The sequence below is a fragment of the Rhododendron vialii genome, chromosome 2a (genome assembly GCF_030253575.1).
Source record: "Rhododendron vialii isolate Sample 1 chromosome 2a, ASM3025357v1".
Taxonomy (NCBI): Eukaryota; Viridiplantae; Streptophyta; class Magnoliopsida; order Ericales; family Ericaceae; genus Rhododendron; species Rhododendron vialii.
This window is the reverse complement of record NC_080558.1, coordinates 45,573,338-45,596,060: the sequence shown is the minus strand read 5'-3', so window position 1 is coordinate 45,596,060 and position 22,723 is coordinate 45,573,338. Positions and strand designations below refer to the sequence as shown.

The 22,723-nt window shown below is 37.8% G+C and overlaps 1 protein-coding gene across 1 annotated transcript; it reads right to left on the bottom strand.

Moving 5' to 3' along the window:
* Positions 1 to 1,223: 1,223 nt before the first annotated feature.
* LOC131315787 (ethylene-responsive transcription factor CRF2) lies at positions 1,224 to 3,108 on the bottom strand. The gene is made up of 2 exons (XM_058344978.1): positions 2,153 to 3,108; positions 1,224 to 2,045 (listed from the first exon to the last, which is right to left on the bottom strand). The coding sequence occupies exons 1-2, from the start codon at positions 2,586 to 2,588 to the stop codon at positions 1,453 to 1,455; spliced, it is 1,029 nt and encodes a 342-aa protein (XP_058200961.1). The 5' UTR covers positions 2,589 to 3,108; the 3' UTR covers positions 1,224 to 1,452.
* Positions 3,109 to 22,723: the final 19,615 nt, after the last annotated feature.

The following is a 22,723-nucleotide window of genomic DNA, read 5'->3' as shown; positions in this document are numbered from 1 at the left end:
GTGATTAAATAGCTCTTGCTCCCCAATAAATTCTTCAGTAGAATTTCACGTTCCAAATCTTACGGCCACTTAAGATATTAATGAGAGTTTACTCAAGGCCTCGCGATTAATCCAAATGCTGGCCAAGCACCCGATTACAAAAAAGAAGCAGCAAATAAATGGCCAAACCGTCCTAATCAAATCTATATTATAAAACGGAGCGATTTTTTACAAAACGTCTATATACTTAGAGTATTGCTATATGTACCGACCATGGGGGAGGGAAAATGTACCGACGGCCGCCGGCGGGCCGTCTCCGGCCACCGGACGGCCGATCCGAACCGTCCAAAAATTCTATAAAAAAAAACCGATGGGGCTTACGCGGGAATCAATGGCATCTGAGGTGTGTAGGGTGTTTGATCCGAGCACCCATTTTTCGTGTATATACACGTATATACATATATACACGAAAAATGGGTGCTCGGATCAAGCACCCTACACACCTCGGATGCCATTGATTCCCGCGTAGGCCCCATCGGTTTTTTTTTATAGAATTTTTGGACGGTTCGGATCGGCCGTCCGGTGGCCGGAGACGGCCCGCCGGCGGCCTTCGATGCGTTTTCCCTCCCCCATGGTCGGTACTCATAGGTTTTCTGGTATACTTATGAACAAATTAACATCCACGGCTGTCAATCATATTTTTCATCAAATTACCTCATAAAATGTACTACGGCCATACTGTTTCCTGACACCATGCTAGCATAGGTGGTTTGTTTTTTTCTTTTTTCAATGGTGACCAAGGTTCGAGTTTCATAGAGAGTAAGTTTGAGGTTTCAGAGTTATGGATAACCTCTGAGCTTCACATTGATTAATATACAAATACTCCGCTAACCCGTTGATGTATATCGTCGTTAAAAAAAAAAAACAGTTTCCACAAATATTTTTAGTAGAGAAGATGAAGTTTTGATTTGACGCGGTGAAGTTGAGAGAGTGCCCGATTCCATTTAACTCCGAACACGTGTTCTCAACAGCTTTCAACACTGGAAATCGTTGCATTTTGATTCATTACATTTCATTCCTTCACCTAACCCAATATCTTTCCAAAAATCATGAATAGGATTTAACACGTGCCTTAATTATCACATCACATCGTTTATCCGGTTTGAACCAACTCGCGATTAGCAACCCAGATTCTAGATAAGATCGATGCGAACATCTCGAACTGTCCCATAAGAAAACCAACCTTTAAGCCTCCCGAAACTTCTTCCGTCACCGTTTAATGTGACGGCTTTATTTATAATCTCATAGATATTACAACTTCTCTGCCTTACATAGTTAAAATTAAAACCCAAATAAACTCGCGAAAAGAACAAAAAAAATAAAAGAACCAAGCCGATGACTTCACTCCCGCCGATACAAAATTGGCCGAGGAATTGGGGGGGAAAAAGCCAGAAACGAGAAATGTAATCGAAATCAAAGAGCAACAAGGGAATCCGATCCGAATAAATCGCCGATGTCTTGGAACTGCAAGTAATCGTCTGCCGGCCAAGTTGACTGACCGTACCCGCACATATCACCCGACCCGATAAACAACTGTCCACAGTCTTCCACGAAAATGTCCTCTCGGAAACCCGATTCCTCAAACAAACCGGACAGATCCGGAACCGGGTCTTGGAAATCGAACAAACCGTCGGGAATCAACGTTTCCGTCGCCGGGAAATCCGAGAAATTCTCGGATACCGACGTCTCCTCTTTGACTTTTTGGAATGCGGAAACGGCGTCGGTTTTCGGTTTTTGGCAATGCGGCGACGACGACGACGACGCAGTTTCGTCGACGGGAGAGTAGTTGAAGCGGAGGACCGATTTCGGAGAGGAGAGTAATGGGTTGTTGTTAGACTCTTCGCTCGAGTTGTAACCGGAACACGTTGTCACCGCCGGAGGCGGAGTCGCGGCGGCGGCGGCGGCTGACGGAGGAGTGGCGAAGTTGATGAGCGCGTCGGGACCACGCAGCTGAATCGCGGCGTTGTCGTAGACCATGGCCGCCTCTTCGGCTGTGTCGAATGTACCTAACCACAGAAGCGAGACACGTTAGGTTTATTGACAGTGTCACGATAGTAATTCAATCGAGTACAAGAGGAATCGTTCATTTTAAATGTCAAAGAAAAAAGCGTACCTAACCACAGCCGTACACGTCGAAGCGGATCTCTGATCTCGGCCGCCCATTTTCCCCACGGACGCTGCCGCACGCCGCGAAACTTCCTCCCCGTAGCGCTCACCTTCAACCTACTCGCCGGCGCCGGAGGTTTCAATTTCCCCCCGGCGGGCTTTCTCCGACGATTTTTTCCTATCACTAAGGAGTCGTGTTCTTCGCGAGAACACGGCTCGATAGTGACCTCGTTTACAAACTTCTTCACCCTCCGGCGCCGGAACATCAGGTCGACCTCCTCGTCACTAGACGAGTCCGTCGCGTCGCCGTCGGTGACGGATATGCGCACAACTCTCGGTCCGCCGGAGACGGCTCCCGCCGGCGGCGACGGCCTCATTATAGTCGTTTGCTTCCTTTGCTCACTGTACTTGACCGGACACAACATGCTGTTATTATGCTCCATTTATCTCAACAGATTTCTCAATTCGCATCGAAAGCGATAAAAAGCTCGAGCAGTTTCTTGGAAACTCGGAGGACTGAAATAGTAGAGGGTATGGAAAAAAAAGAGTTGAGATTCGTTTGGGATTTGACTTGGAGAGAGAATAAAGCAAGAAATGGAAAGAAAAAGCTCCCAAAAGGAGAAAAACCTAATCCGGTGGGAAAAAAAAAAATAGTTGTGGAAAATTTGTTTCAAGGTGGGAAATTTCTAGGAAAGTGGTGGGAAAAGATTGGGAAAGTGAAATGGAAAATACGCTTTGACACCAAGAAAAAGAAAAGGTGTGGACTGTAGAGTCACTGGAGTGAAAGATTCTTGCTTTTTTCCCGGTTGGTTCTTGAGAAAATCTCCGAGAAAGAGAGGGAAAATTGGTGGAGAGAGAGAGGGGAGTTAATGAGCAAGAGAGAGAGAGAGAGAGAGAGAGAGAGAGAGGGGGGGTAGAGAGAGAGAGAGAGAGAGAGAGAGAGTGAAGTTGGAGTGGAGACCCAAACCAGAGCATTTAGGTGATGGATTTATAGGGTCCTGTGGACGGAGTACGATAAACTCTTTTTTAAAAACGTTGTACTAATCCTTTAATCTAGTTTAGTGGCGTATTAAACTTGGAGTTGTGGGGGGTAATTATCTGATTAGTATCTAATTAATAACCGGGTCGTATGGAGTCACAGTCGGGTGCCGGTTAGGATTCCGGATAGGTGTGGAGATATTTTGATCGGGTGATGCGGAGAACCGTAAAATCAAACAGCTGGAATTTAGTACGGAGTACATTCTTTTGCTAAGCTAAAAAGGTGGAGAAGAGGGCGACCGGTTTTAGCAATTCGCTCCTTGAAATAATAATTTTCCTATGAATTCACAAAGTAACCTTCGTCAATTTTATTTTTTTTAGAAATGATTTTTGTATGCTACTATTTTTTTTAAATAAAACCATATTGTAATTTTATTGAAATTTAAGTCGTAGTGGATAAAGATAGGAAAATAATAATGTCAAAACTGATTTTTTTGATGCCAAAACTCAAGTGCACAAAAGGCTTGTATCATGTGTAGTGTACAAGATTTTATGGACTGTTGTTTCAGCACCAACAAAAACAGTTTTGACATTATCACCACCCTAAAGCTATATAGATTACAGTTTTCAAGGCACGCTAAAAATACGAAATTTATCAGAGGCAGCTGATAATAATTCTGTTCACCATCCTTTAAAGATGGTGAATATTACCCTCATTGTGATTGGTGGAAATTTTGTAAGGTCTATATAATCAATACACTTTTTAGTAATAATGAGTTAGTTTATGGTAGGATCCACACATTTTTTACCAATCGCGAGAAGGATAATGTTTACCCTCTTTAAAGGGGACCCGGGGATGCTACAAAGCACCCCGCTTGGTAGCGGTGCCGAGCAGCCCATTTGGCTGTTCATCTCGGCAATGGACGGTCCGAATCTTAAGCCGAGCAACGAACGGTCGAGATTTTTATGCACTAGAATTAGATCAAAGCCGTCCGTGCCGAAACGAGCGGTCAGATGGGCCGGTCGGCAACCGCTGCTTGACAGCATCTCCCAGTCCCTTTAAAGGTGGTGCAAAGGATTACACTTGATTTTCACATGCTTGAACCCGCAATATAAAGAACATTGAACAACCCAGCCCACAAATTATGAATACTCATCGAGTGCAATGGTAATATCTGGTGTATTTTGCATTTTTTTTGGGATGGTATTGCCGACATTAATAGTTTTAACAAACTTTTAGTTTTCGGGTGTTCCATTTACTAAAGTAGTATGTGGATCCTTTGATGTGCATATAAACTCAAGGTTTAACAGTACATAACACCATTAAAATGGAAAATTGATTCTCGCGCTCCCTTTTTTGATGCAAGCGCTCCACTTTATTCATGAAGTTCTTAGTAACTTCATATTGAAAGTGATGTGCCTGCATCAAAAAAGTGAGCGCGAATATCAATTCCCTTAAAATGGGGCAATAACATTTAACCCTCCACATTTGATTGGTCACTGTCATCTTGTTGACAAAGTAATTATCTCATTTAAACTCTGATGCTAGTTTGGTGCTCCTTCCATCCATTAATGATAGTTCATTAATTCATTTTATTTGAGATGTAGTACTTTAGGAATGTACCCCCTTTGTTCCATTGTATTTGTTCCCTATTTATTTTGGTATATTTCAAGTGTTTAATTGCTCACTTCGAAAAGCTAAATAAAAAAGTATGCATGTTTTCATGAACGACCACCCCTCGTAGACGTTTAACATAGTTTTAAAGGTTGATAATAAGGAATAATGTTGAAAATTTCATTAAACCTTATAAGGTGACATGCATTAATTGCATGTTTTTTTTAAAAAAAAAAGAAGAAAAAAAGGTTGAGTTCCTCAAACGGATCAAACAATATGGGATGGAGATATCTTTAAAAAGTTAGAGCCAATTAAATTTTTTAAAAGAGTGATCCTTATCAATGCTTTCAAATAGTCTTAAAGCGAGAATCAAGAACTGTATTGGAAATCAAAGCTGACTTTTATATGGAGCTTATAAAATTAGAAGTCAAAAACAATTTATTTATTTGACCGGATATGATTATCAGATTCGACAATACGTGTCGGTTACTGAATACTATTCCCTCTGTCCTAAATTGCTGACCCGTTTAACTATTTTAGACCTCTAAAAATATGAAGACAATATTGTACATTGTTTAATATAGGCAATTTTCTAAGTGCCACGACTGTTCAAAAGAGATCGACGATTTGGGACGGAGAAAGTAGGTATTTGGTCCAAATATTTACAATCCAATTATACATGTCTTGGATATACAGTCCCACAAACTTTGTGAGATTATAATACCATAGGAGACGTAATACTATGCATTACATCTCTTTATTATTAGTCTAGCTCCAAAGACACAATTAGTCGAGGCGGGTAAGTTGGGCCGGATAAAAAACAAAAGACACAATATGGAACTATCCGACTTTGGAAGTAGAAAACAAGCAATCTTTGTTTCCAAGTAATTCCAAAAAAAGTTTCAGAAAGAGTAATTCCAACAAGGGAACCAAGTAAGCAAAGAAAACGAGAGAGGGTAAAATGGTAATCCCATTCCAACCCACCGTTATCTGGTATTCCTGTCGGCTGCATGGGCCGGACCATGTTTATTGGGTCCTCTGATCTCAAATGGTCCAAACATTAGCCTTTTCTTGTTTCTTTCCCATTTTTGGATTTCTTCTCTCAATTTGGCTTAATCAATGGGCGGACTGAATTCAACCAGCCTAGCGAACTCCGATCAATTAGGAAACCAACCGATTCAGACTGTTCAGAATTAAGCCATAGTCAGGCCGGGGAGGAATTGATCCATCACCATATCACGGGCTCTGTCACGAAACCTCCACGGAAGTGCACTTCCCTCCCAACCATATTTGTCTCAAGTATCGAACTCATAACGGAAGGGAGAGGAGCAACCTTATGTTAGCTACTCCAACCATTTAAACTACCACTTCGATGGTTAGGCTAAGTGGACTTAGTCACTCAGTTCAATGAATTTATGTTACTTGTATGAGAGAAAATCTTGACCAAAGTAGTGAAAGTAACACCATAGTTGTCAAATTTAGAAGGGTCTTGGTTGGCTCTTTTGTCTCGTGCGAGCTTAAGAAAAAAAAAAAGTCATTATCAGTGCACCCGCTGTACTAGGATTCTTATTTTTTAAGTATTTATTTTTCATTTAACGAAACAAATCATTCTTTCACAATATATCAACTTTAATTCAAAAAATAAATTTCCTTAGGGGCCTAATATATATCTCATCTTCTTAATAACTTTCGTAGAGGAAACAAATTTATTCTTGGTTGGCTCTTTTGTCTCGTGCGAGCTTAAGAAAAGAAGAAGTCATTATCAGTGCACCCGCTTTGCTAGGGTTCTTATTTTTTAAGTACTTATTTTCCTTTTTAGGAGACAAATCATTCTTTCTTTCACAATATATCAACTTTAATTCAAAAAATAAATTTCCTTAGGGCCCTAATATATATCTCATCTTCTTAATAATTTTCGTAGAGGAAACAAATTTATCAACCCAAATAGCAAAATGAGTCCTACAATTTAGCATGCATGAGGGATGGGGTCCAATCTATTTATCTTTATTCCGGGCTAGGCTGTTAGCTCCTAATTTAGGAGAAAACTATCTTTATTCGGGGATAACTTTTTAACAAGTTTTATAAATCAAAATATTCCTAAAATACCCAATGGTTTCTGTAGAAGGTGGTGGTGGTCGAGTTCGACAGAAGCATAGTGATGGCGGCGGCACAGACGATGACGACGAAACGGGTATGTTAGCTTGCTGCGAATCTACCTTCACAAAATCCAGTCTTGAATGGACTCGTTCATTTTTCGCTGTTGCTGCTGATTTTTTAGGACTTTTTGTTTACCTTTTGATATTTCGGTTGTACTTCTGTTGGGCCTTTTGGTCATTTAACTTGTTCTTGTTTCTATATATATGTTTCGTTTGTTATTTGACAAATTAACAGCAGCATGCTTTCTTAGTGCAGTGTCCTTCCCAATAAAAAATTGAGTTGAACTAAACCATCTGAGATTAAACGCTACATTATGTGTAGAGAACAAACCAAACAACCATGTATGTTGGGTTTCGATTTTGAGAGAGATTTTTTTAAAGTAATGAACTGAGAGAGATAGCTAGAGAAAATTTATTGGGACCCTGCGCTTAGGTTTTGAGACCCAAAACGTATAAGTCCAGTTGTACTTGTGCGGGGGCCGCCACAAGAACGGATTCAATCAAAAGAAATTCAATGCCACACAACCTTTTTACACAAATGTGTCCGAAAAACATTGTATGCATGTGGATTTATGTGCATCTAACGGTTCCGAACACAGTAGCGTCCGGAGTTGTATAAAAAAGTTATGCATGTAGCATTCCTTCTTTTCTTTTTTTTGACAAAAAAATCATCCCATATGCGTATTAGATAAGAAAACACATTAAAAAAACGGATACTACCGGTCCGGAAATACAAAAACAACAAACAAATAAGACAAAAGTCTCCTGGAATCAAGACGTCGGAATCGGATCCGTCGATCACATTCGTCAAGAGGGGGTTACGGTGGCCAGGTATGAAGACAGATCGAGCAATCTCTTGGATGACCCGCCGCACCAACTTGAACTCGTTCCCGCTTCAGACCGAACCAAAACCAGAACCGGCTTGTAGACAGAAGGAGGGATGAACAAGCCATGATATCAAATCAATGGGTAACATGAACCGATCACTACTTTCAATAATTTCTCGAGATTAGTGAGATGAAAGAAAAGACTCAGAGAGTCATAGTATATTTGAAATCATAGAGAGTTGTGCAAAGTACAACGATCCAATGGCTCAAAAGCAGTGAGGAAAAAAGCCTTGAAATTTTCCTAGATTCGACAAATCCTCTAGAGTTTTGTTTGGTCCATTCGATGTACTAATATGAAGTTTTTTTTTTTTTGGGTTCTCAAAGCCTTGAGATTTTACTACTTGTTTTCTAATGCAATTTGTTTGGGATTCTGAAATTCATCACGGTTATAAGTCAATGATCATCACCACCAAGGTGCCAACTCGACTACTTTGAGCCAACAAAATACTACTGTAAAAAAAAAAAAAAATTTAAAAACTTTCTCTACTTTATTTTTTTCTCATTATTTGAGGAGTACTAATGATAGTTATGGTTCTAATTAAGTCAACAACCCGATCGACTATAGGTACCGACGAGCGATGGTGCAGAGAGAACGGTGCACGGGATTCACTTTCAAGTCCCACAAAAATGATTTGAGCCGTTCATTAATTTTGAAATATTTTTTTCGAGGGACCTCGTAAAAATATATTCATCCTGAACGTATAAGTTGATAACCGTAGGTACTTGATCTAATGTGTCAATTTTGAATTTTGAATTTACGGTCCTACATTCTGAATGAAAAATTGATATATTAAATCAAGTAATTATGTTATCCGATTGAGTTGATTTTTCGCAAGACCGTTCAAAAACATATGTTATAATCAATTTACAACTGATATTATTTGTGTGGAACCGTGCGTGGGCCTGTACGTGTACCGTTCTGTGCACCATCGGTGCACCCTTGGTTCATACTCACGGTTAAGCATGTAAATCTAGAGGGCATTGGTATTTGAGTAATAACGGCATTCCATTAATTGCTATGCAATTATCATCCCATAATAGAGAGAGAGAGAGAGAGAGAGAGAGAGAGAGAGAGAGAGAGAGAGAGAGAGAGAGAGAGAGAGAGAGAGAGAATCAGTTTCATCTCGGTAGAAATAAAAATTACGCATAACATTCTCTCCCTCTGTTTCCTCCAATTTTCTTGTAAAATGAAGATGTTTTTACCATAATGGCTAGAACTAAACCCCTCAAATTTGTAATTTATTTCCATAACATAGATGCTATTATTGTTTTTTTTTCCCTGATGCTATGGCTTCAAATTGGCGATGCCAAATATTTTTGAAGGCTTTATGCGGCATTTTTACATTTTTAAATTTGACATCAACAAATCTTCATATAAATTACTTACCTATTGAATTTCAAAATGCCCAAATAAATTTTCCACGAGGAGTCAAATTTGAAGCAAATTGTATGGAGCTAAATTCGTATTGGATTTGACATTTCATTTGACATCATCATTGAAAAAGTTAACGTTTCTATGCCAAGTAGAATTTGCACCCACTAGTTGGAGATGTTAGTAGCCAGAGTTCAAGATGAAATAGTAACTAACACGGTAATAATTAGCTGACAAATTAGGCACCTTTAGGAATTGAAAGTTCTGATTTGGGATTCAGCTTTTTACCCTTAAGTTATAAATATCAGTGCTGGGTCTGTTCATAAAAGATTTTCCCCGATAGAAACTCCATTAGTGATCGATGGAATTGGCTCCGAATTAGTCGATCAATTAGGCCGGATACCATATTCTCAAAAACATGATCAATGACCTTAAGAATACTTCCATTTTCAATCAGAAGTCCACTCTACTCTCAAAATTTTAATGGCCAAACAATAGGTTAATTGATTGGGTGAATTAATCGGATTTGTTTAGGCAAAATGCTACTCCAAAACCCAAAAAAATCCTTTGTTAACTCACTTTTTTTTTTTTTTTTCAGTTCTTTCATCGCAAGTTTCGAAATGCTGGTGACCAAAACTGTGGGACTTGCAGAGTGAACTCATCACGTGGTGGCTCCTCGATCCTGAAGAATTCAACTGCTGTAATGTGCAGGCAACATTTGATCTGTGCGATTCTCTTTGAAAGTTCTTGGTTTGGAAAAAGTATCGGTTTCGTTTCCAGAATTTTAACTGGGGGTCTCTTTGGGAAATCAAATTTTAATTACAGAGAACAATTCCGTTTTCGTCATTAGTGGAACTACCTGTGGGCTGTGGGCATGTGGCAACTATTCTGTAATCTTTTGCATGCGTTTCTCGGACATCTGATCGTCTTATCATATGCTTGATGGTGTATCCTTTGTTAGTATAATATAATGTTCGTTTTGTTCACCGCGTTTCCTATTGATGTAAATGTGTTAATTGTCTCGCTCGTGAGGAAAAAAGATTCGTTGCTGACTTGGTACTGGTCTTCTCTGAAAGGTAAAGAGCTAATATCCGACTTAGGTCTTCAAATGCTAGTTCTTGAGCTTCCTGAGCTTCTCTGGTCCCCGTGAAATTGACGTTCGATCGGTAATGGTTATTCTCTGATTTGAGACGGTCCCTTTATTCAATACATAATGTAAACACATTTATCTCGTATAGTTTTTACTGTTTGCGCGAATAATTTTTTTTAAATTCGGACCATTGATTGCCGAAACGGACGGCTGAGATTGCGCGCCGTGAATTAGTTTCTCTCCTTATAAAAATAGTGATTTGTTTGTAAAAAAATAGTGATTTCTAAGGTAAATGATTTTCGATACGATGAAGATGTTAAACTTATTTGTTATTATTACAAGCTATTATAGATTACAAGTATTTGAATCCCGTCAAACAAGGCATAAGAGCATCTCCAATCCATACAAAATAGAGGATGGATGTAACACATTGAGGGGAGATTTTGTAATTTATTCCACTTTTTCTTCACTTTTTCTACTTTTTGGGAGAATCTTTGAGGGACCCACCGTCCTTTTTAGAGTTTGGTCCTCCAAAAGTAAATTTGGTCCTCTAAAAATGGAGGACCAAAAGTAAATTTGGAGTACAAATTTCCTCCAAACTCTAAAAAGGACGGTGGGTCCCTCAAAAATTCTCCCAAAAAAGTACAAAAAGTGAAGAAAAAGTGGAATAAATTACAAAATCTCCCCTCAATGTGTTACATCCATCCTCTATTTTGTATGGATTGGAGATGCTCTAAGCCCAACCAAATACTAGCTGCATTGGGGGGACAAATACGTAAACAGAGAATTCCCATTTTTAGGAGAAGAAATAATTTGTCTTTGTTTTTATAAGGATTGACCTCTTGACCTTTCATTTAAGAGTGTGCTTGAGTGACCAACTAAACTGGTCTTGATTCATATAAGTTTAACGTATTCTAAAACGTTGAGAAATTTGATCATCGAGATAAATCCAAATTCGATAAAAAAAAAAAAAAAGCATAAATCCGAAATAGAAAAATAATCAGTGGTCTTGAGACACCATTCATTGGTGCCCGACACCTCTTAACACTACATTCTTGTTGGGATTATGAGTAGTGTATCAATCCCGTAAAATTACATGTGGTATATTAAGAGGTGTTAGAGCACTACGTGACGACGCCCCATATTACTCCAGATGGTCCAAACGGTGTACGATTATTTTTTATAGAGGTTTAAATAATTATAAATGTCTAATTATTAGTCTCTAATTAGTTGTTGAAAGGTTTTTGGGGGAAATGACTCTCGTGGGAACAACCACCGGAACGTACGGTCTTTTTGTCTCGAAACTCGCATACAAAAAACAATAAAAAAATAAAAAAACTCAGACGACAAAAATTAAATTAAAATGTGGAGTAAGAAAATGCGTGCGACCGGCTAGGTCGGTGGGCCAACGCTGACTTGACTCCCACTCCACCACCGTTTTGAATATTTCTCTCCGGCGGCCGGTCTTCATGCTCTCCACTCCCTTCACAAACACCTGTACAAGAATCGTATGGTCGTGCATGCTCCACGCCTCCACCCACGTGTAATATCTCAGGGTGTTTGGTCCAGTTTACGTAAAACTCAAGTAGGAGTAGTTGTAATATCTCAGGGAATCCGGCCGGACTAGTTTACGCACAACTACTCGAGCAGTTCAAATTCTTAGGGTGTCTGGAGTTGTTTACGTACAACTTGAGTAGTTCAATATCTCAGGGTGTCCGGACCTGTTTACTTACAACTCGAGTAATTTTTGGGAATTCAATACCACTGGCAACTAGCCAGTCGGAATCCTATCCGCCCGTGTTTGTTGTTCAAGTTTTGACATTTGTGACATGTATTAAATATTCCTAGAATAGAACTAGCTAATTAAGTAAAATCTAGCTATCAAATAAGATTCATATTGCATAATTTTAGAATTTCATATTGAAAGATATACTATATAATTTTTTAACGGTTGTGAAATAGTGGAAATGGACTAATAAACAAGGACGGAAGTTGTAGTATTATTAAAGCTAGGGCAAAGTCCTTTATGTTTAGCCACTTAGGAATTTATAGAGTAGACTGGTATGTGTCAAACATTAAATTTTAGGAGGAAGCAAAATTTTAGGCCTCATTTCTCGACCATCGAGCCTACCCCTGAGAAACTAGGCAGTCTTTGGGCATACTTTTTTAAGGTTTCTTTTTGGCTTTTGGAAGGGGAAAAAAAAAAAAAAAAACTAATGCAAAGAGCTTTTTTACAAGCAAAAAGACTATTAAAAGTTTTCGAACAAGAAAACACATTATTTGTCTTTAACATATTGTCTTCTACTCATAGACAATTTTTGCAAAATAAGCAAAAAAGATCGTTAAAATTTTGTCCAAAGGTACCCTTAGAAATTTTAAACCACATGAATGGAAAAACTGGTTAAGAGCTCATTATCAATATTCAATATGATAGTCTTTTTCCAATGGCAGGTTGGTGGGCAGATAAAACATGGCTACTTTGTGAATTTTTATAAGTAGTATACGTGCATTTTATTAATAATCTTTACAACAAAAATTAAATCAATTTTTGGTGAAAATACATTCTATTTGTTTGAAAATGGAAATAGGATTTAGTTAGCACGTGATATAGTTTTTTATCACATAGCCATTAATGTTCGATCAATTTGAGTAATTACGTGATCACTTACTTGTCAGCACGAAGAGAATGAACGATTCGTGTCAAATAATTGAACAACACGGACTTTGACCCCTTTCTCCATAATTCTTACAATATTCTTTGAAGTATTAGTTCAGTAGAACATAGACATACTTAATGAAAAAATAAATAAACACTCTATGGCAAACCTCGTTGAGATTTAGAAATTAGTATTTATTTTAAGGATCCTATTTTTTTCAAGAATATCATTAATTTTCTTTTCATTTCCATCAAAAAATATAGAAATCCTATTCCTAGGGCATTGGATGGGCATCAAAGCTATTGAGAAGTGGCAGGTACATACGTACCAAGGTGAGTAAGCTAAGATTATCTTTAGTACTCATGAACTATTACCGAAGGTTCATCATAAGTTATTCGAAAACGGATTCACTCGAAAATATCCTAGAAAAGGACGTCCGGACCGATCGTGGCACTGCACTGCTCATCCGAAGAGTGTCAAGGAGCTTTAAAAATCTCAAAAAAAATTCTACACCGTTCATTTCATGTGACACATGCTAATGGAAATTAAACATGGTTGTTGCCCCACTTCAAAATACTGCTTTAATTAACACTTCTCTGAAAAGCCTAACAAAATAATTCACTTGCCCACAGACACATTTTGGTGCAGACAATTAATACTTCAGACCACAAGAAAAAAAGCATTTACAAGTTCCCCTAAATTGAGCCTTTTTTTGTATGGAACGCAAGGGACATGGAAACTGGTTGGAATGAATGTATTGTTTCATTATTTGGCAAAACTTTTAATGGGTTAGGTTAAAGTCGTACCAATTCCAACCTCTTTTCTTTTTCTAGGCACTAGCTAATGAGAGTAATATCTATCCTATTTTGAAATTCGCTAAGGGAAATAAGTATTTAGTTTTTTGAATTGAAGATGATGTATTATGAGAGAATAACCTGTCTCGTAAAACGAAAAATAAGTACTTAAAAAATAAGAACCTTAGCGGAATGAGGTTTTATAGGTAGAGGAAAATGGGTCTTTAATTGTGTTAAATTTTTTTTTGAATTAAAGATGATGTATTATGAGAAAATGACATGTCTCGTAAAGCGGAAAATAAGTACTAAAACAATAAGAACTTTAGCGAGACGGGGTTTTATAGGTAGGGGACAATCGGTCTTTAATTGTGTTAATTTTTTTTTTTAATTAAAGATGATGTATTGTAAGAGAGTGACCTGTCTCATAAAATGAGAATTAAGTACTTAAAAAATAATAAGAACATTAGCGAGACAATAGGGTTTTATAGGCATAGGAAAATGGGTCTTTAATTGTGTTTAATTTTTCTTTTCTTTTTTTCTGAACGGCAGGAAATTTATAGTTGTGTTTAACTTGAAATGCACTTCATCCCTTGTTGTGTCGGCTAAGTAAAAGAAAATAATGTTAATTAACGCATATGATTAAGACTAAATACATGTCATGCTGCTGTTAATTACTCCATTAATTAGAACTCATGCTTAAAAAAGTGGTGGGCCCATGCCGTGATTACTCCATTAGAACTCAGTGCCCCTGGAGCTGGCACTAGCTGCTTATTTCCCACCACACAACGGTGGAGGAGCTACACGCTGAAACCCACAACTACAACAAAATTCACATTTCATAGCGGGCGAAAAACGCTATGGAAAGACAAAGATAGCGTTCACAAAAACGCTGTATTAGTCGATGCTATTAAAAGTGTTGAATATTCGACAGCATTCTTTGCCTGATATGAATTGTATATTTTTTATAGCATTCTTTGCCCGTAAATGATGTGGCCGCACCAATGTGTAGTAGAAAAAGGCATTAGAAGTTAGAAAATCACGTGACGCCGTGACGGTGGTTTAAGAGCACTTAATAAGTTTTCTTGGCAATGACACCGTGTTTTCAAGGTCACAAGATCTCTTAAGAAATATCTAGGTATAATCTATTGGGTTATTCTTCTTTGCATGGTTGGTCCGGCGGTCAAGGCAACTTAGGGGTTACTCCTTTATGGATCACAAGTTCGAAAGCCTCCACCTTCGGGAAAAAAAAGTTTGAAAACCTCATTGGCGTTACTAATTTTTTGGGGGGCCGATCTGTAAAAAAAAAATAAAGAAGCTTTGTTTTAATGGGACCTCGCTGTTAGTGAATGCTAGGATTGGTCCCCTAGGAAATTAGTCGAGGTATCGATAAACTGGCCCTAACAGAATGACTTATATATTTAGTTTTTCTATCTTATTTGAACCAAAAAACAAATGGAGTATTATTTTAAGCTCCAATTTGTAATAACATGAACTTTTACTTTATTTAATAAAAAGCTGCACCAAATGCATTTCTAACTTATTTTAAGTTTCTTACATGAGTAATCATAATAATTATGGTCTAATAATTGAACTTAATTATAAGTGATAATAAAAAAAAAAAAAAAAGAAAAGTGGACCATTGTATAGCCTTTTGTTTTCTTGACAAATTAATATGTGAACATGCCACCTTAACACACCGTCATGGTCTCCAAAAGCAACGAATTAATTTTGGGGAAAAAAGGAACATTCATTCGTAGATTATCAATAATTTAAGGGAAATGATTCTGATACTCATTTTTTTTGTTAACAACACTTTTCTATAAAGCTTTTTTTTTTACATCAAAAATACACTTGCAGGGGAGTGGCATTAACAAAAAATGGAATGACAAAATCAGCAGCCTAATTTAAACGAAGATTAGACATGGGAATTAGATAATGATTAGCAAATGAGTTCAACTTAAAAGTTGATTAAAAGCTGGTTAATTATGAGAATCAAACAAAAGGAGATCGAAATCCACCCCACTAAACACTTTACAACTTCTCATGTGGCGATCCGAGCTCGAGACAATGGCCACGTCATTTACCCACTAAGATTCGAATTATAAGTGGAGATGTAAATTAATTCTCAAGCTTGTCTTCAAACAGAGACAACACACTAATGATTATTAAAATTAGGGTTTTAGGCAAGGGTTGTCCTGCTAGTTAAGGTCTGAGACTTATACATTTATTAAAGTTTGCTCCTTCCTCGGTTTTCGGGTTCAAAACCTTTAAAGTGCTATCAAATATGAGGCTAATTTTATTTCGGCTTTAATTTCGGCCTCGCTGGTTGACGGTGAAATTGTTCCACTGTTAGGGCAGACTCACTTCAAAATTGAATTTTTTAATGTTTTTGTTTATCAGCAAAAAAAGTAACATTAGAGGACATACGAGAGAAGGATTATAGATCAAATTATGTCACTATAACTAGAGTGAACAAAAAGAAATGTACAAGTAACACACAAAAATTGGAACATGTCACCTGTATATATAACTTAAAATAAATGGATTTTTCTCATTTTTCATGCATCAATTTCCTTCAACAACATTGTTTGATTTACATTGTCTGTTTTAAACAGAGTGGTAGTCTAGTTGCAAGGGGCATGTACTTCTCTTTTTCAAGAATAGTGACAAAATAATATGTTAAAAAGTATCCGGCAAAACCATCTCATTCTTAAAAATTCTTCGCGATTAAGCATACAAATATCTTTGACAATCTTTATCGATGAAAATGCAATACTTCTTTGTTTATTTGTAGACATTGTAGTAAAAATTGTGCAATGTAAAGTTTTTTGTCTTGTAATTAAAAGATGTACTAGAAGCTAAATATTACCTCATTGCGGTTTATTAGAAAATAAGTGTTCACGATCATGGTGAATAGAATTCCCCATTGCATTAAATTTCTGGAAACGTCGTTTCCAGTGGACGCGGGGGCTCTGCTGCCCAGGGGTGGGCAGCAGCCCCTACCCACACTCACACATACTCACACACGGCACCGTTTTGTTAAAGAAAAAAAAAAAACTATTCCGCTTGCAATCCTAAGGAGCAGAAACGTGATTATGAGAGCCTTAGAGTTAAAATTTAATTATGTCTCTTTAGAATAATATGATCAGAATAATAAGATCTTCACGTCAATTCAAACGGATTGAAAATTGGAGCACTTAATTTTTTAATCATATTTTTTAATATATAAACGGTCTAAAAAATTAAGTGTGCCACTTTTTAATTCGTTTTTAATTCGTTTGAACAAGTACGAATATCTTATTATTCTAATCATATTATTTTAAAGAGATATAATTAATTTTTGTCTCTAGGACTCTCGTAATTAAGTATCTGCTCTTTATTTAGGATCCTGTAGATCAGAAACGTGATTATGAGAGTCCTATAGACAAAAGTTAATTATATCTCTTTAAAATAATGTGATTAGAATAATAAGATATTCGTACTTGTTCAAACGAATTAAAAAGTGGCACACTTAATTTTTTAGACCGTTTATATATTAAAAAATATGATTAAAAAATTAAGTGCTCCAATTTTCAATCCGTTTGAATTGACGTGAAGATCTTATTATTCTGATCATATTATTCTAAAGAGACATAATTAAATTTTAACTCTAAGGCTCTCATAATCACGTTTCTGCTCCTTAGGATTGCAAGCGGAAGAAATTTTTTTTTTTCTTTAACGAAACGGTGCCGTGTGTGAGTGTGTGTGAGTGTGGGCAGGGGCTGCTGCCCACCCCTGGGCAGCAGAGCCCCCGCGTCCCGTTTCCAGTGATCACTCAAGATGTGCGTAAATTTGCCCGATCGCCTGAGACGTCAGAAAATGAATAACAAACATTAATTAGGATTGTAGGCATCTGATTTTCGGGGACAATTTTTAAAAAACAATAAGTACTTTTTCCACCCGTGCACACACGACCCTTTGCCGGGTTAATTTATTTCATTTTACCAGTGATATTATTTTACTAGTGATATTATTTTAACAAAATATCAGGTCAAAAGATATTTAATATATTAGTTTCCAAATAATTGACTGATCTTTTATTTGAATAGTCCAAATGCTATGTGGTTAACCATTAAAAGACATGGGTCACAGTGTCCCATACCGTTATTAAAGGAAAGATATAGATTCAGCTGGAGCTTTTTTGCACTTTTTTCCTTTTATGGGGAACATAAACATAATTGGATGCCAAGTACAAGGAACCAATAGTATTTATTTTTTTTAAAATTTTAGGGTATCTGACCAGCTTACGTATATCTCAATTAATTTTTGTGAGACAAATCTAATTAGTATGTTAGGAGGAGTCTATAAAAATCGGAGCAAAGTCCCGCATGCATTGAACCTCGCAAGAGTTTATAGGATATAGGCTTCGACAATAAAATCTTACAAGGGAGCAAATTCCAAAGTCTCAAACATTGACCACGAGACCAACTACTTCGAGTTACCACTACATTGTTTTTGGTTTTCTGTTATACAAGGATTAAGACTTCAGATAAAGTAATTAGAAGTACCCATTACCTAGAACAAAAATTGAATAAAAAGTTTGATAAGTCGACCTAACCTAAAATAAATCGTTATTGGGGACGAACCTGGGCGTGCTCACCCTAAGGTTCATCAGCCTATGATGCCCCTGAAGGTATCTATCCCAAGTCCTAAAAAGTGACTATTCAATTTGTAGAGCTCGACAACTCTTTCTAAAGAAGATACTGGTCGACAGACATTAGTAACCATGTGATCGAATAAAGTTCATCTTGAAAGTGTTTTTTTTTCAAATTATACTTGCAATCCGTTTTTGCAAGGCCAGGCCAATATACTTCGATTACTGGATCACCCATGTCCAAGAGACTTCATTGTATTAGCAATGACTTAATCGTCAAGCTCAACAAATGAATGAAAATACTGGCAAACAGACAGACATTAGTAACCATGTGATCGAATAAAGTTTATCTTGAAAGTGTTTTTTTCAAATTATACTTGTAATCCACTTTTGCAAGGCCAACATACTTCGATTACAGGATTACCCATGTCTCCAAGAGACTTCATTGTATTAGCGATGATTTCATGCAACTTCAAGCTCTACAAATGAACGATAACACAAAACATCACTATACCCATGGTCTAAACTATGCAAATCAAAATTTTCTGATTAAGTCTATAGACAGCCTAGATCTCTAGGATAAAAGAGTTAATTATATCTCAAGCCAGTTTACATGAAAAGATAACATTTACTAATTGTTTTTTTGTCAGTTCAAATCTGTCTTCAAAGACAGTCAAAATACCGAATCAAATGGTCTAATAAACAAGCAATGTGGTTGGCTAGAAACTGAGATTCTGAACCTCTGACAGACACTAGCTAGCAAGTTTTTATTTTAAACCATGGCCAACATGTATTGACTTTTAGATTCCAAGTTGCTCTGCACTTAGCTAGTCTTGAATAATAATTACTATTTATTATCGACATATTATTGTTGTTATTATAAATACAGTACATTTTATAGGCCAAAGGGATAGGCAGAGCCAAGTTGGCAAGTACCCCAGAACCCCAAAAAGGCAGAAAAAAGGCTATAGGATTTGAAGCTTAATCTAAGGAGACGTGATTAGAAGATGTAGCTGTAGTGGGATACTCACCTTCTTGCATTACGCCTTGAAATAATGCAAACTTTTTCTCTTGTTGGGTAATGAGAGAGGGGTAATAAGAGGGGCGGAGAGCAGACCTATATCTGTTGTTAGGTCTCGTAGCTCTACTCTTTGTTCGATGAGAGTCGCATGTTATGGGAACCCGGCCGGGGACCATGCAGTGCAGGAGTTTGTAGTGTTCAGTTTGAACCGTTCAAAAATGTTTTTAACCGTTCAGAATTGCTAAGAGTATCATACAAATAAAGTGAATTCTTAACTGTATGATGCTGTTTGAAATTCGGACCATTAATTATAGAGACGATTGTACTACAGGGTCTCCGAGTCCCCGGAGATGATTTGTATCACGTTTTTGTAAATGCCCTGGTGGGTACATTCAAGTTGACCGACATCTCTCTGTTTGTAGACAGTCTGCTTGGCCTCATTGTCACCACAAACATCAATGACTGATAACAACAGAAGTTCCACTAGATTGAGACTTGATTTTGTCCACCAAGGAAAATTATGCAGTGACCATAGGTTACTGTAAGCGACCATGGGTTACTGCCACGCGATTTTCTCGATTCCTTCACCACCGCATTTTGATAGAATTTTGATTTCGCGTTTTACTTTTTACTGATGACGCTTCACTTTTAATATGAATAAAGTGAAACACTATCAGTAAAAAGTGAAGCACGAAAAACAATTCCTTTTGATATGAGTCGCAAAATAAAGTGTTCAAATCTCACGTAAATGTGCGGTGTTAAGAGGGGTCTGGCGTGTCTCATGAGCACTCATTACTCCAAAGCATATCTTAAACACTACCTGTACGGTCCCCTTTTTTGCCGACCCTATCTGTCCCTCCCTCCCCCTCTCTTTCAAACCTAGCCACCAAAATTCTTATTTTTCCTTCTCCTCCCTCGGTGGGTTCCATATCCGTGTGCAGCGGCGGGAGTAAAAGACCATGATACTATTCTGACTCCTTTTCTTTGCTTTTTCTTTTTTCTCTTCCGCCTCTCCAGATTAACTACTTGTCATCTGATTTATGAGAGTTTTGTCTCCTATTTTACGATAGTAGTTAGTTTCGTCTTTAGATGAATTTTGTCTACACATCAGATTCTCTCAATCAAAGTTGCTACACAACAATGTCTGTGTTTCAGGGTTCTATCACTACACGATGTTTTTGGCGGGGCAATTTATGGCGGCTTGACAGATCTGTAGTTCTTGGAAATTCATTGCTGCATTCATCTTTGATTGGAGTACATTTGATCGTCTGGGTATTTGATTTCTTTTATCCTTAACTGCACTTTTTCTAGTTTAAGACTCCTAATTAGATGTTAGGCAATTTAAAAGTAGCGTTGTTGCTTTAGATCATGTCTGGGTTAGGATGAAATATATCGATTATCTTGTGATTTACTCGTTTTTATTTGTTAGATGATTAGTTTGACTTCGTCCAAGTTCTTTGTAATGATCTCTATTTTGTAAGTGCTGCTGAGCGTTTATCAAAATATAATTACCTTTGTAAGTTAAGCATTGTCCAAATTGACTACGGTTCAATGCACTCCAAGCAATTAGATTCTGCAATGAAATTCCATGTACCTATGATCCAATGCACTCCTTTGTCATAAGATTTTTTAAGAATATCACGATAACATAATGAGGAGACACGATCCAATAGCTCTGCATGAACTACAAGCACTAGGTAGGTAGTCACATTTGGAGTTCCTAAGTTGGGGCTTTTACGACTTATTGATATATGAGATCGAAAGCAATAAGGTACGAAGTTGCAAGTAAAGGTAGGGAGTGATCATGAATCGAAATCAAATTACCGAATCCTAAATCTTTCAGGAATTGCAAGTTCGGGTGGCGCATGCATGTTGATGTGGCAACCGTTGCCTAGAAAAACATGCCTACGCCACCCGAGTATGAACAAAATTCGGTACATAGGATGCCTTGTGCCTCTTATGGCCCCATCATTTCCACACAGAATCAACAAAAGCACCCTAGGAAAGTTTTGATGCCACTCCTGCCTGCAAAGGCCTTTTGAGGTCACAGACTCATAGGCCTAACATGCATGAGGCTCCCTTTATTGGGTTTTTATCCTAACATGCATGAGGCTCCCTTTATTGGGTTTTTATTCGATTGGGGCCTTTTTGCCCATAAGTGACTTTTGCCCATAAGTGACTTTTTCGTATCTTTTGTGTTCCTGAAGCATTGGGCTAAATTGCTCATAATGGGCCGACTGACTAAAACCTGCCAAATTTGTGAGGAGAATCAAAACACATTGATGGAAGGTCCGAATTGGTGAATGAGATTTTTTTTTATTTTTTTTTAATCTGGGTGATTGAGATTCCAATTCCGCATTTGATGACCAATTTCATGACCAACTATGGATAAATCATTTGGAAAGCACCTCCGAGCTCACCCCTAAAATTTCATGACCAACTACGACTAATTTCATGACCAATTTTATCCCCTAGCCACTCTCCCACCGCTGCTCACCCTCTCTAATAAGCATCTCCGAGCTCACCCCTACAATAAGCATCTCCGATGCCCCACCACGTATTAGCTCCGGCAATCTGCAACTATGGAAGTTCCGGCAATCAGCAACTCGTGTACCCTGTTGCTCTGATCTGTTCCCACAGTGACCTGGGGCTCCAATTAGTCCCTCCCCTCCGTTGACCACTTTGTCGCTCGGCCTCCCTCCTCTGATTGTCCCCTCCCCATCGAGCGACAATTTTTTTCCCCCTAGCCGATCGGCTCCCCTACCCGGCCTTCCCCTTCCCGTCTGATCAGTTAACCCTATCTTCCTCTATCTTTTTCTCCGCTCCTCCAATTAGTTTGGGCCACCCCTTTCCCTTCAGCCCTTCCCCCATCCAGTCCAGGTGATTTGTTTGGGAGTTCCTTGGGCTTGACTGTTGTTGAAGATTCTGTGCCAGGGTGGTTTGTTTTTTGGGCCTGATCAATGCAAGATTGGTCCTTGGCTTACTTGATGCCGGATGGTGGTTCAACAATTGCGGCTCTTAAAGATGCATTTCACTTAGTTTTATTGTTTTTGTTTATCTTATGTTTTTGTTTTGCCGCACACATAATTTACACACATTCCACAATATGCTCCGTTCCTTAGGCCTTTGTTGGTCTTCGCTCATCATTGATGCCCTTGTATCTTCTGGCGATAAAATATTTTCTGTCTTTTGTGTTTTGCAGATCAATACTCTGTATTCTGTTCCTTAGACCTTTATTAATCTTTGCTTACCGCCAGTGCTATTTATCTTGTGGTGATAACACAGTGTACTCTTCCTGCTATCAATGAAGTTTCTTACGCTTCCACCAAACCAAAAATCTCATATCTAGTTCAGCGAACCAAACAAAGCACTCGG

What these genes read in the sequence shown, in the direction of transcription:
- LOC131315787 (XM_058344978.1), bottom strand. Translation starts at nt 2,588, where the DNA reads ATGGAGCATAATAACAGCATGTTGTGTCCGGTCAAGTACAGTGAGCAA. An exon ending in ACGTGTACGGCTGTGGTTAG is followed by an intron (nt 2,046 to 2,152) that starts GTACGCTTTTTT and finishes TTCTGTGGTTAG; the next exon opens with GTACATTCGACACAGCCGAA.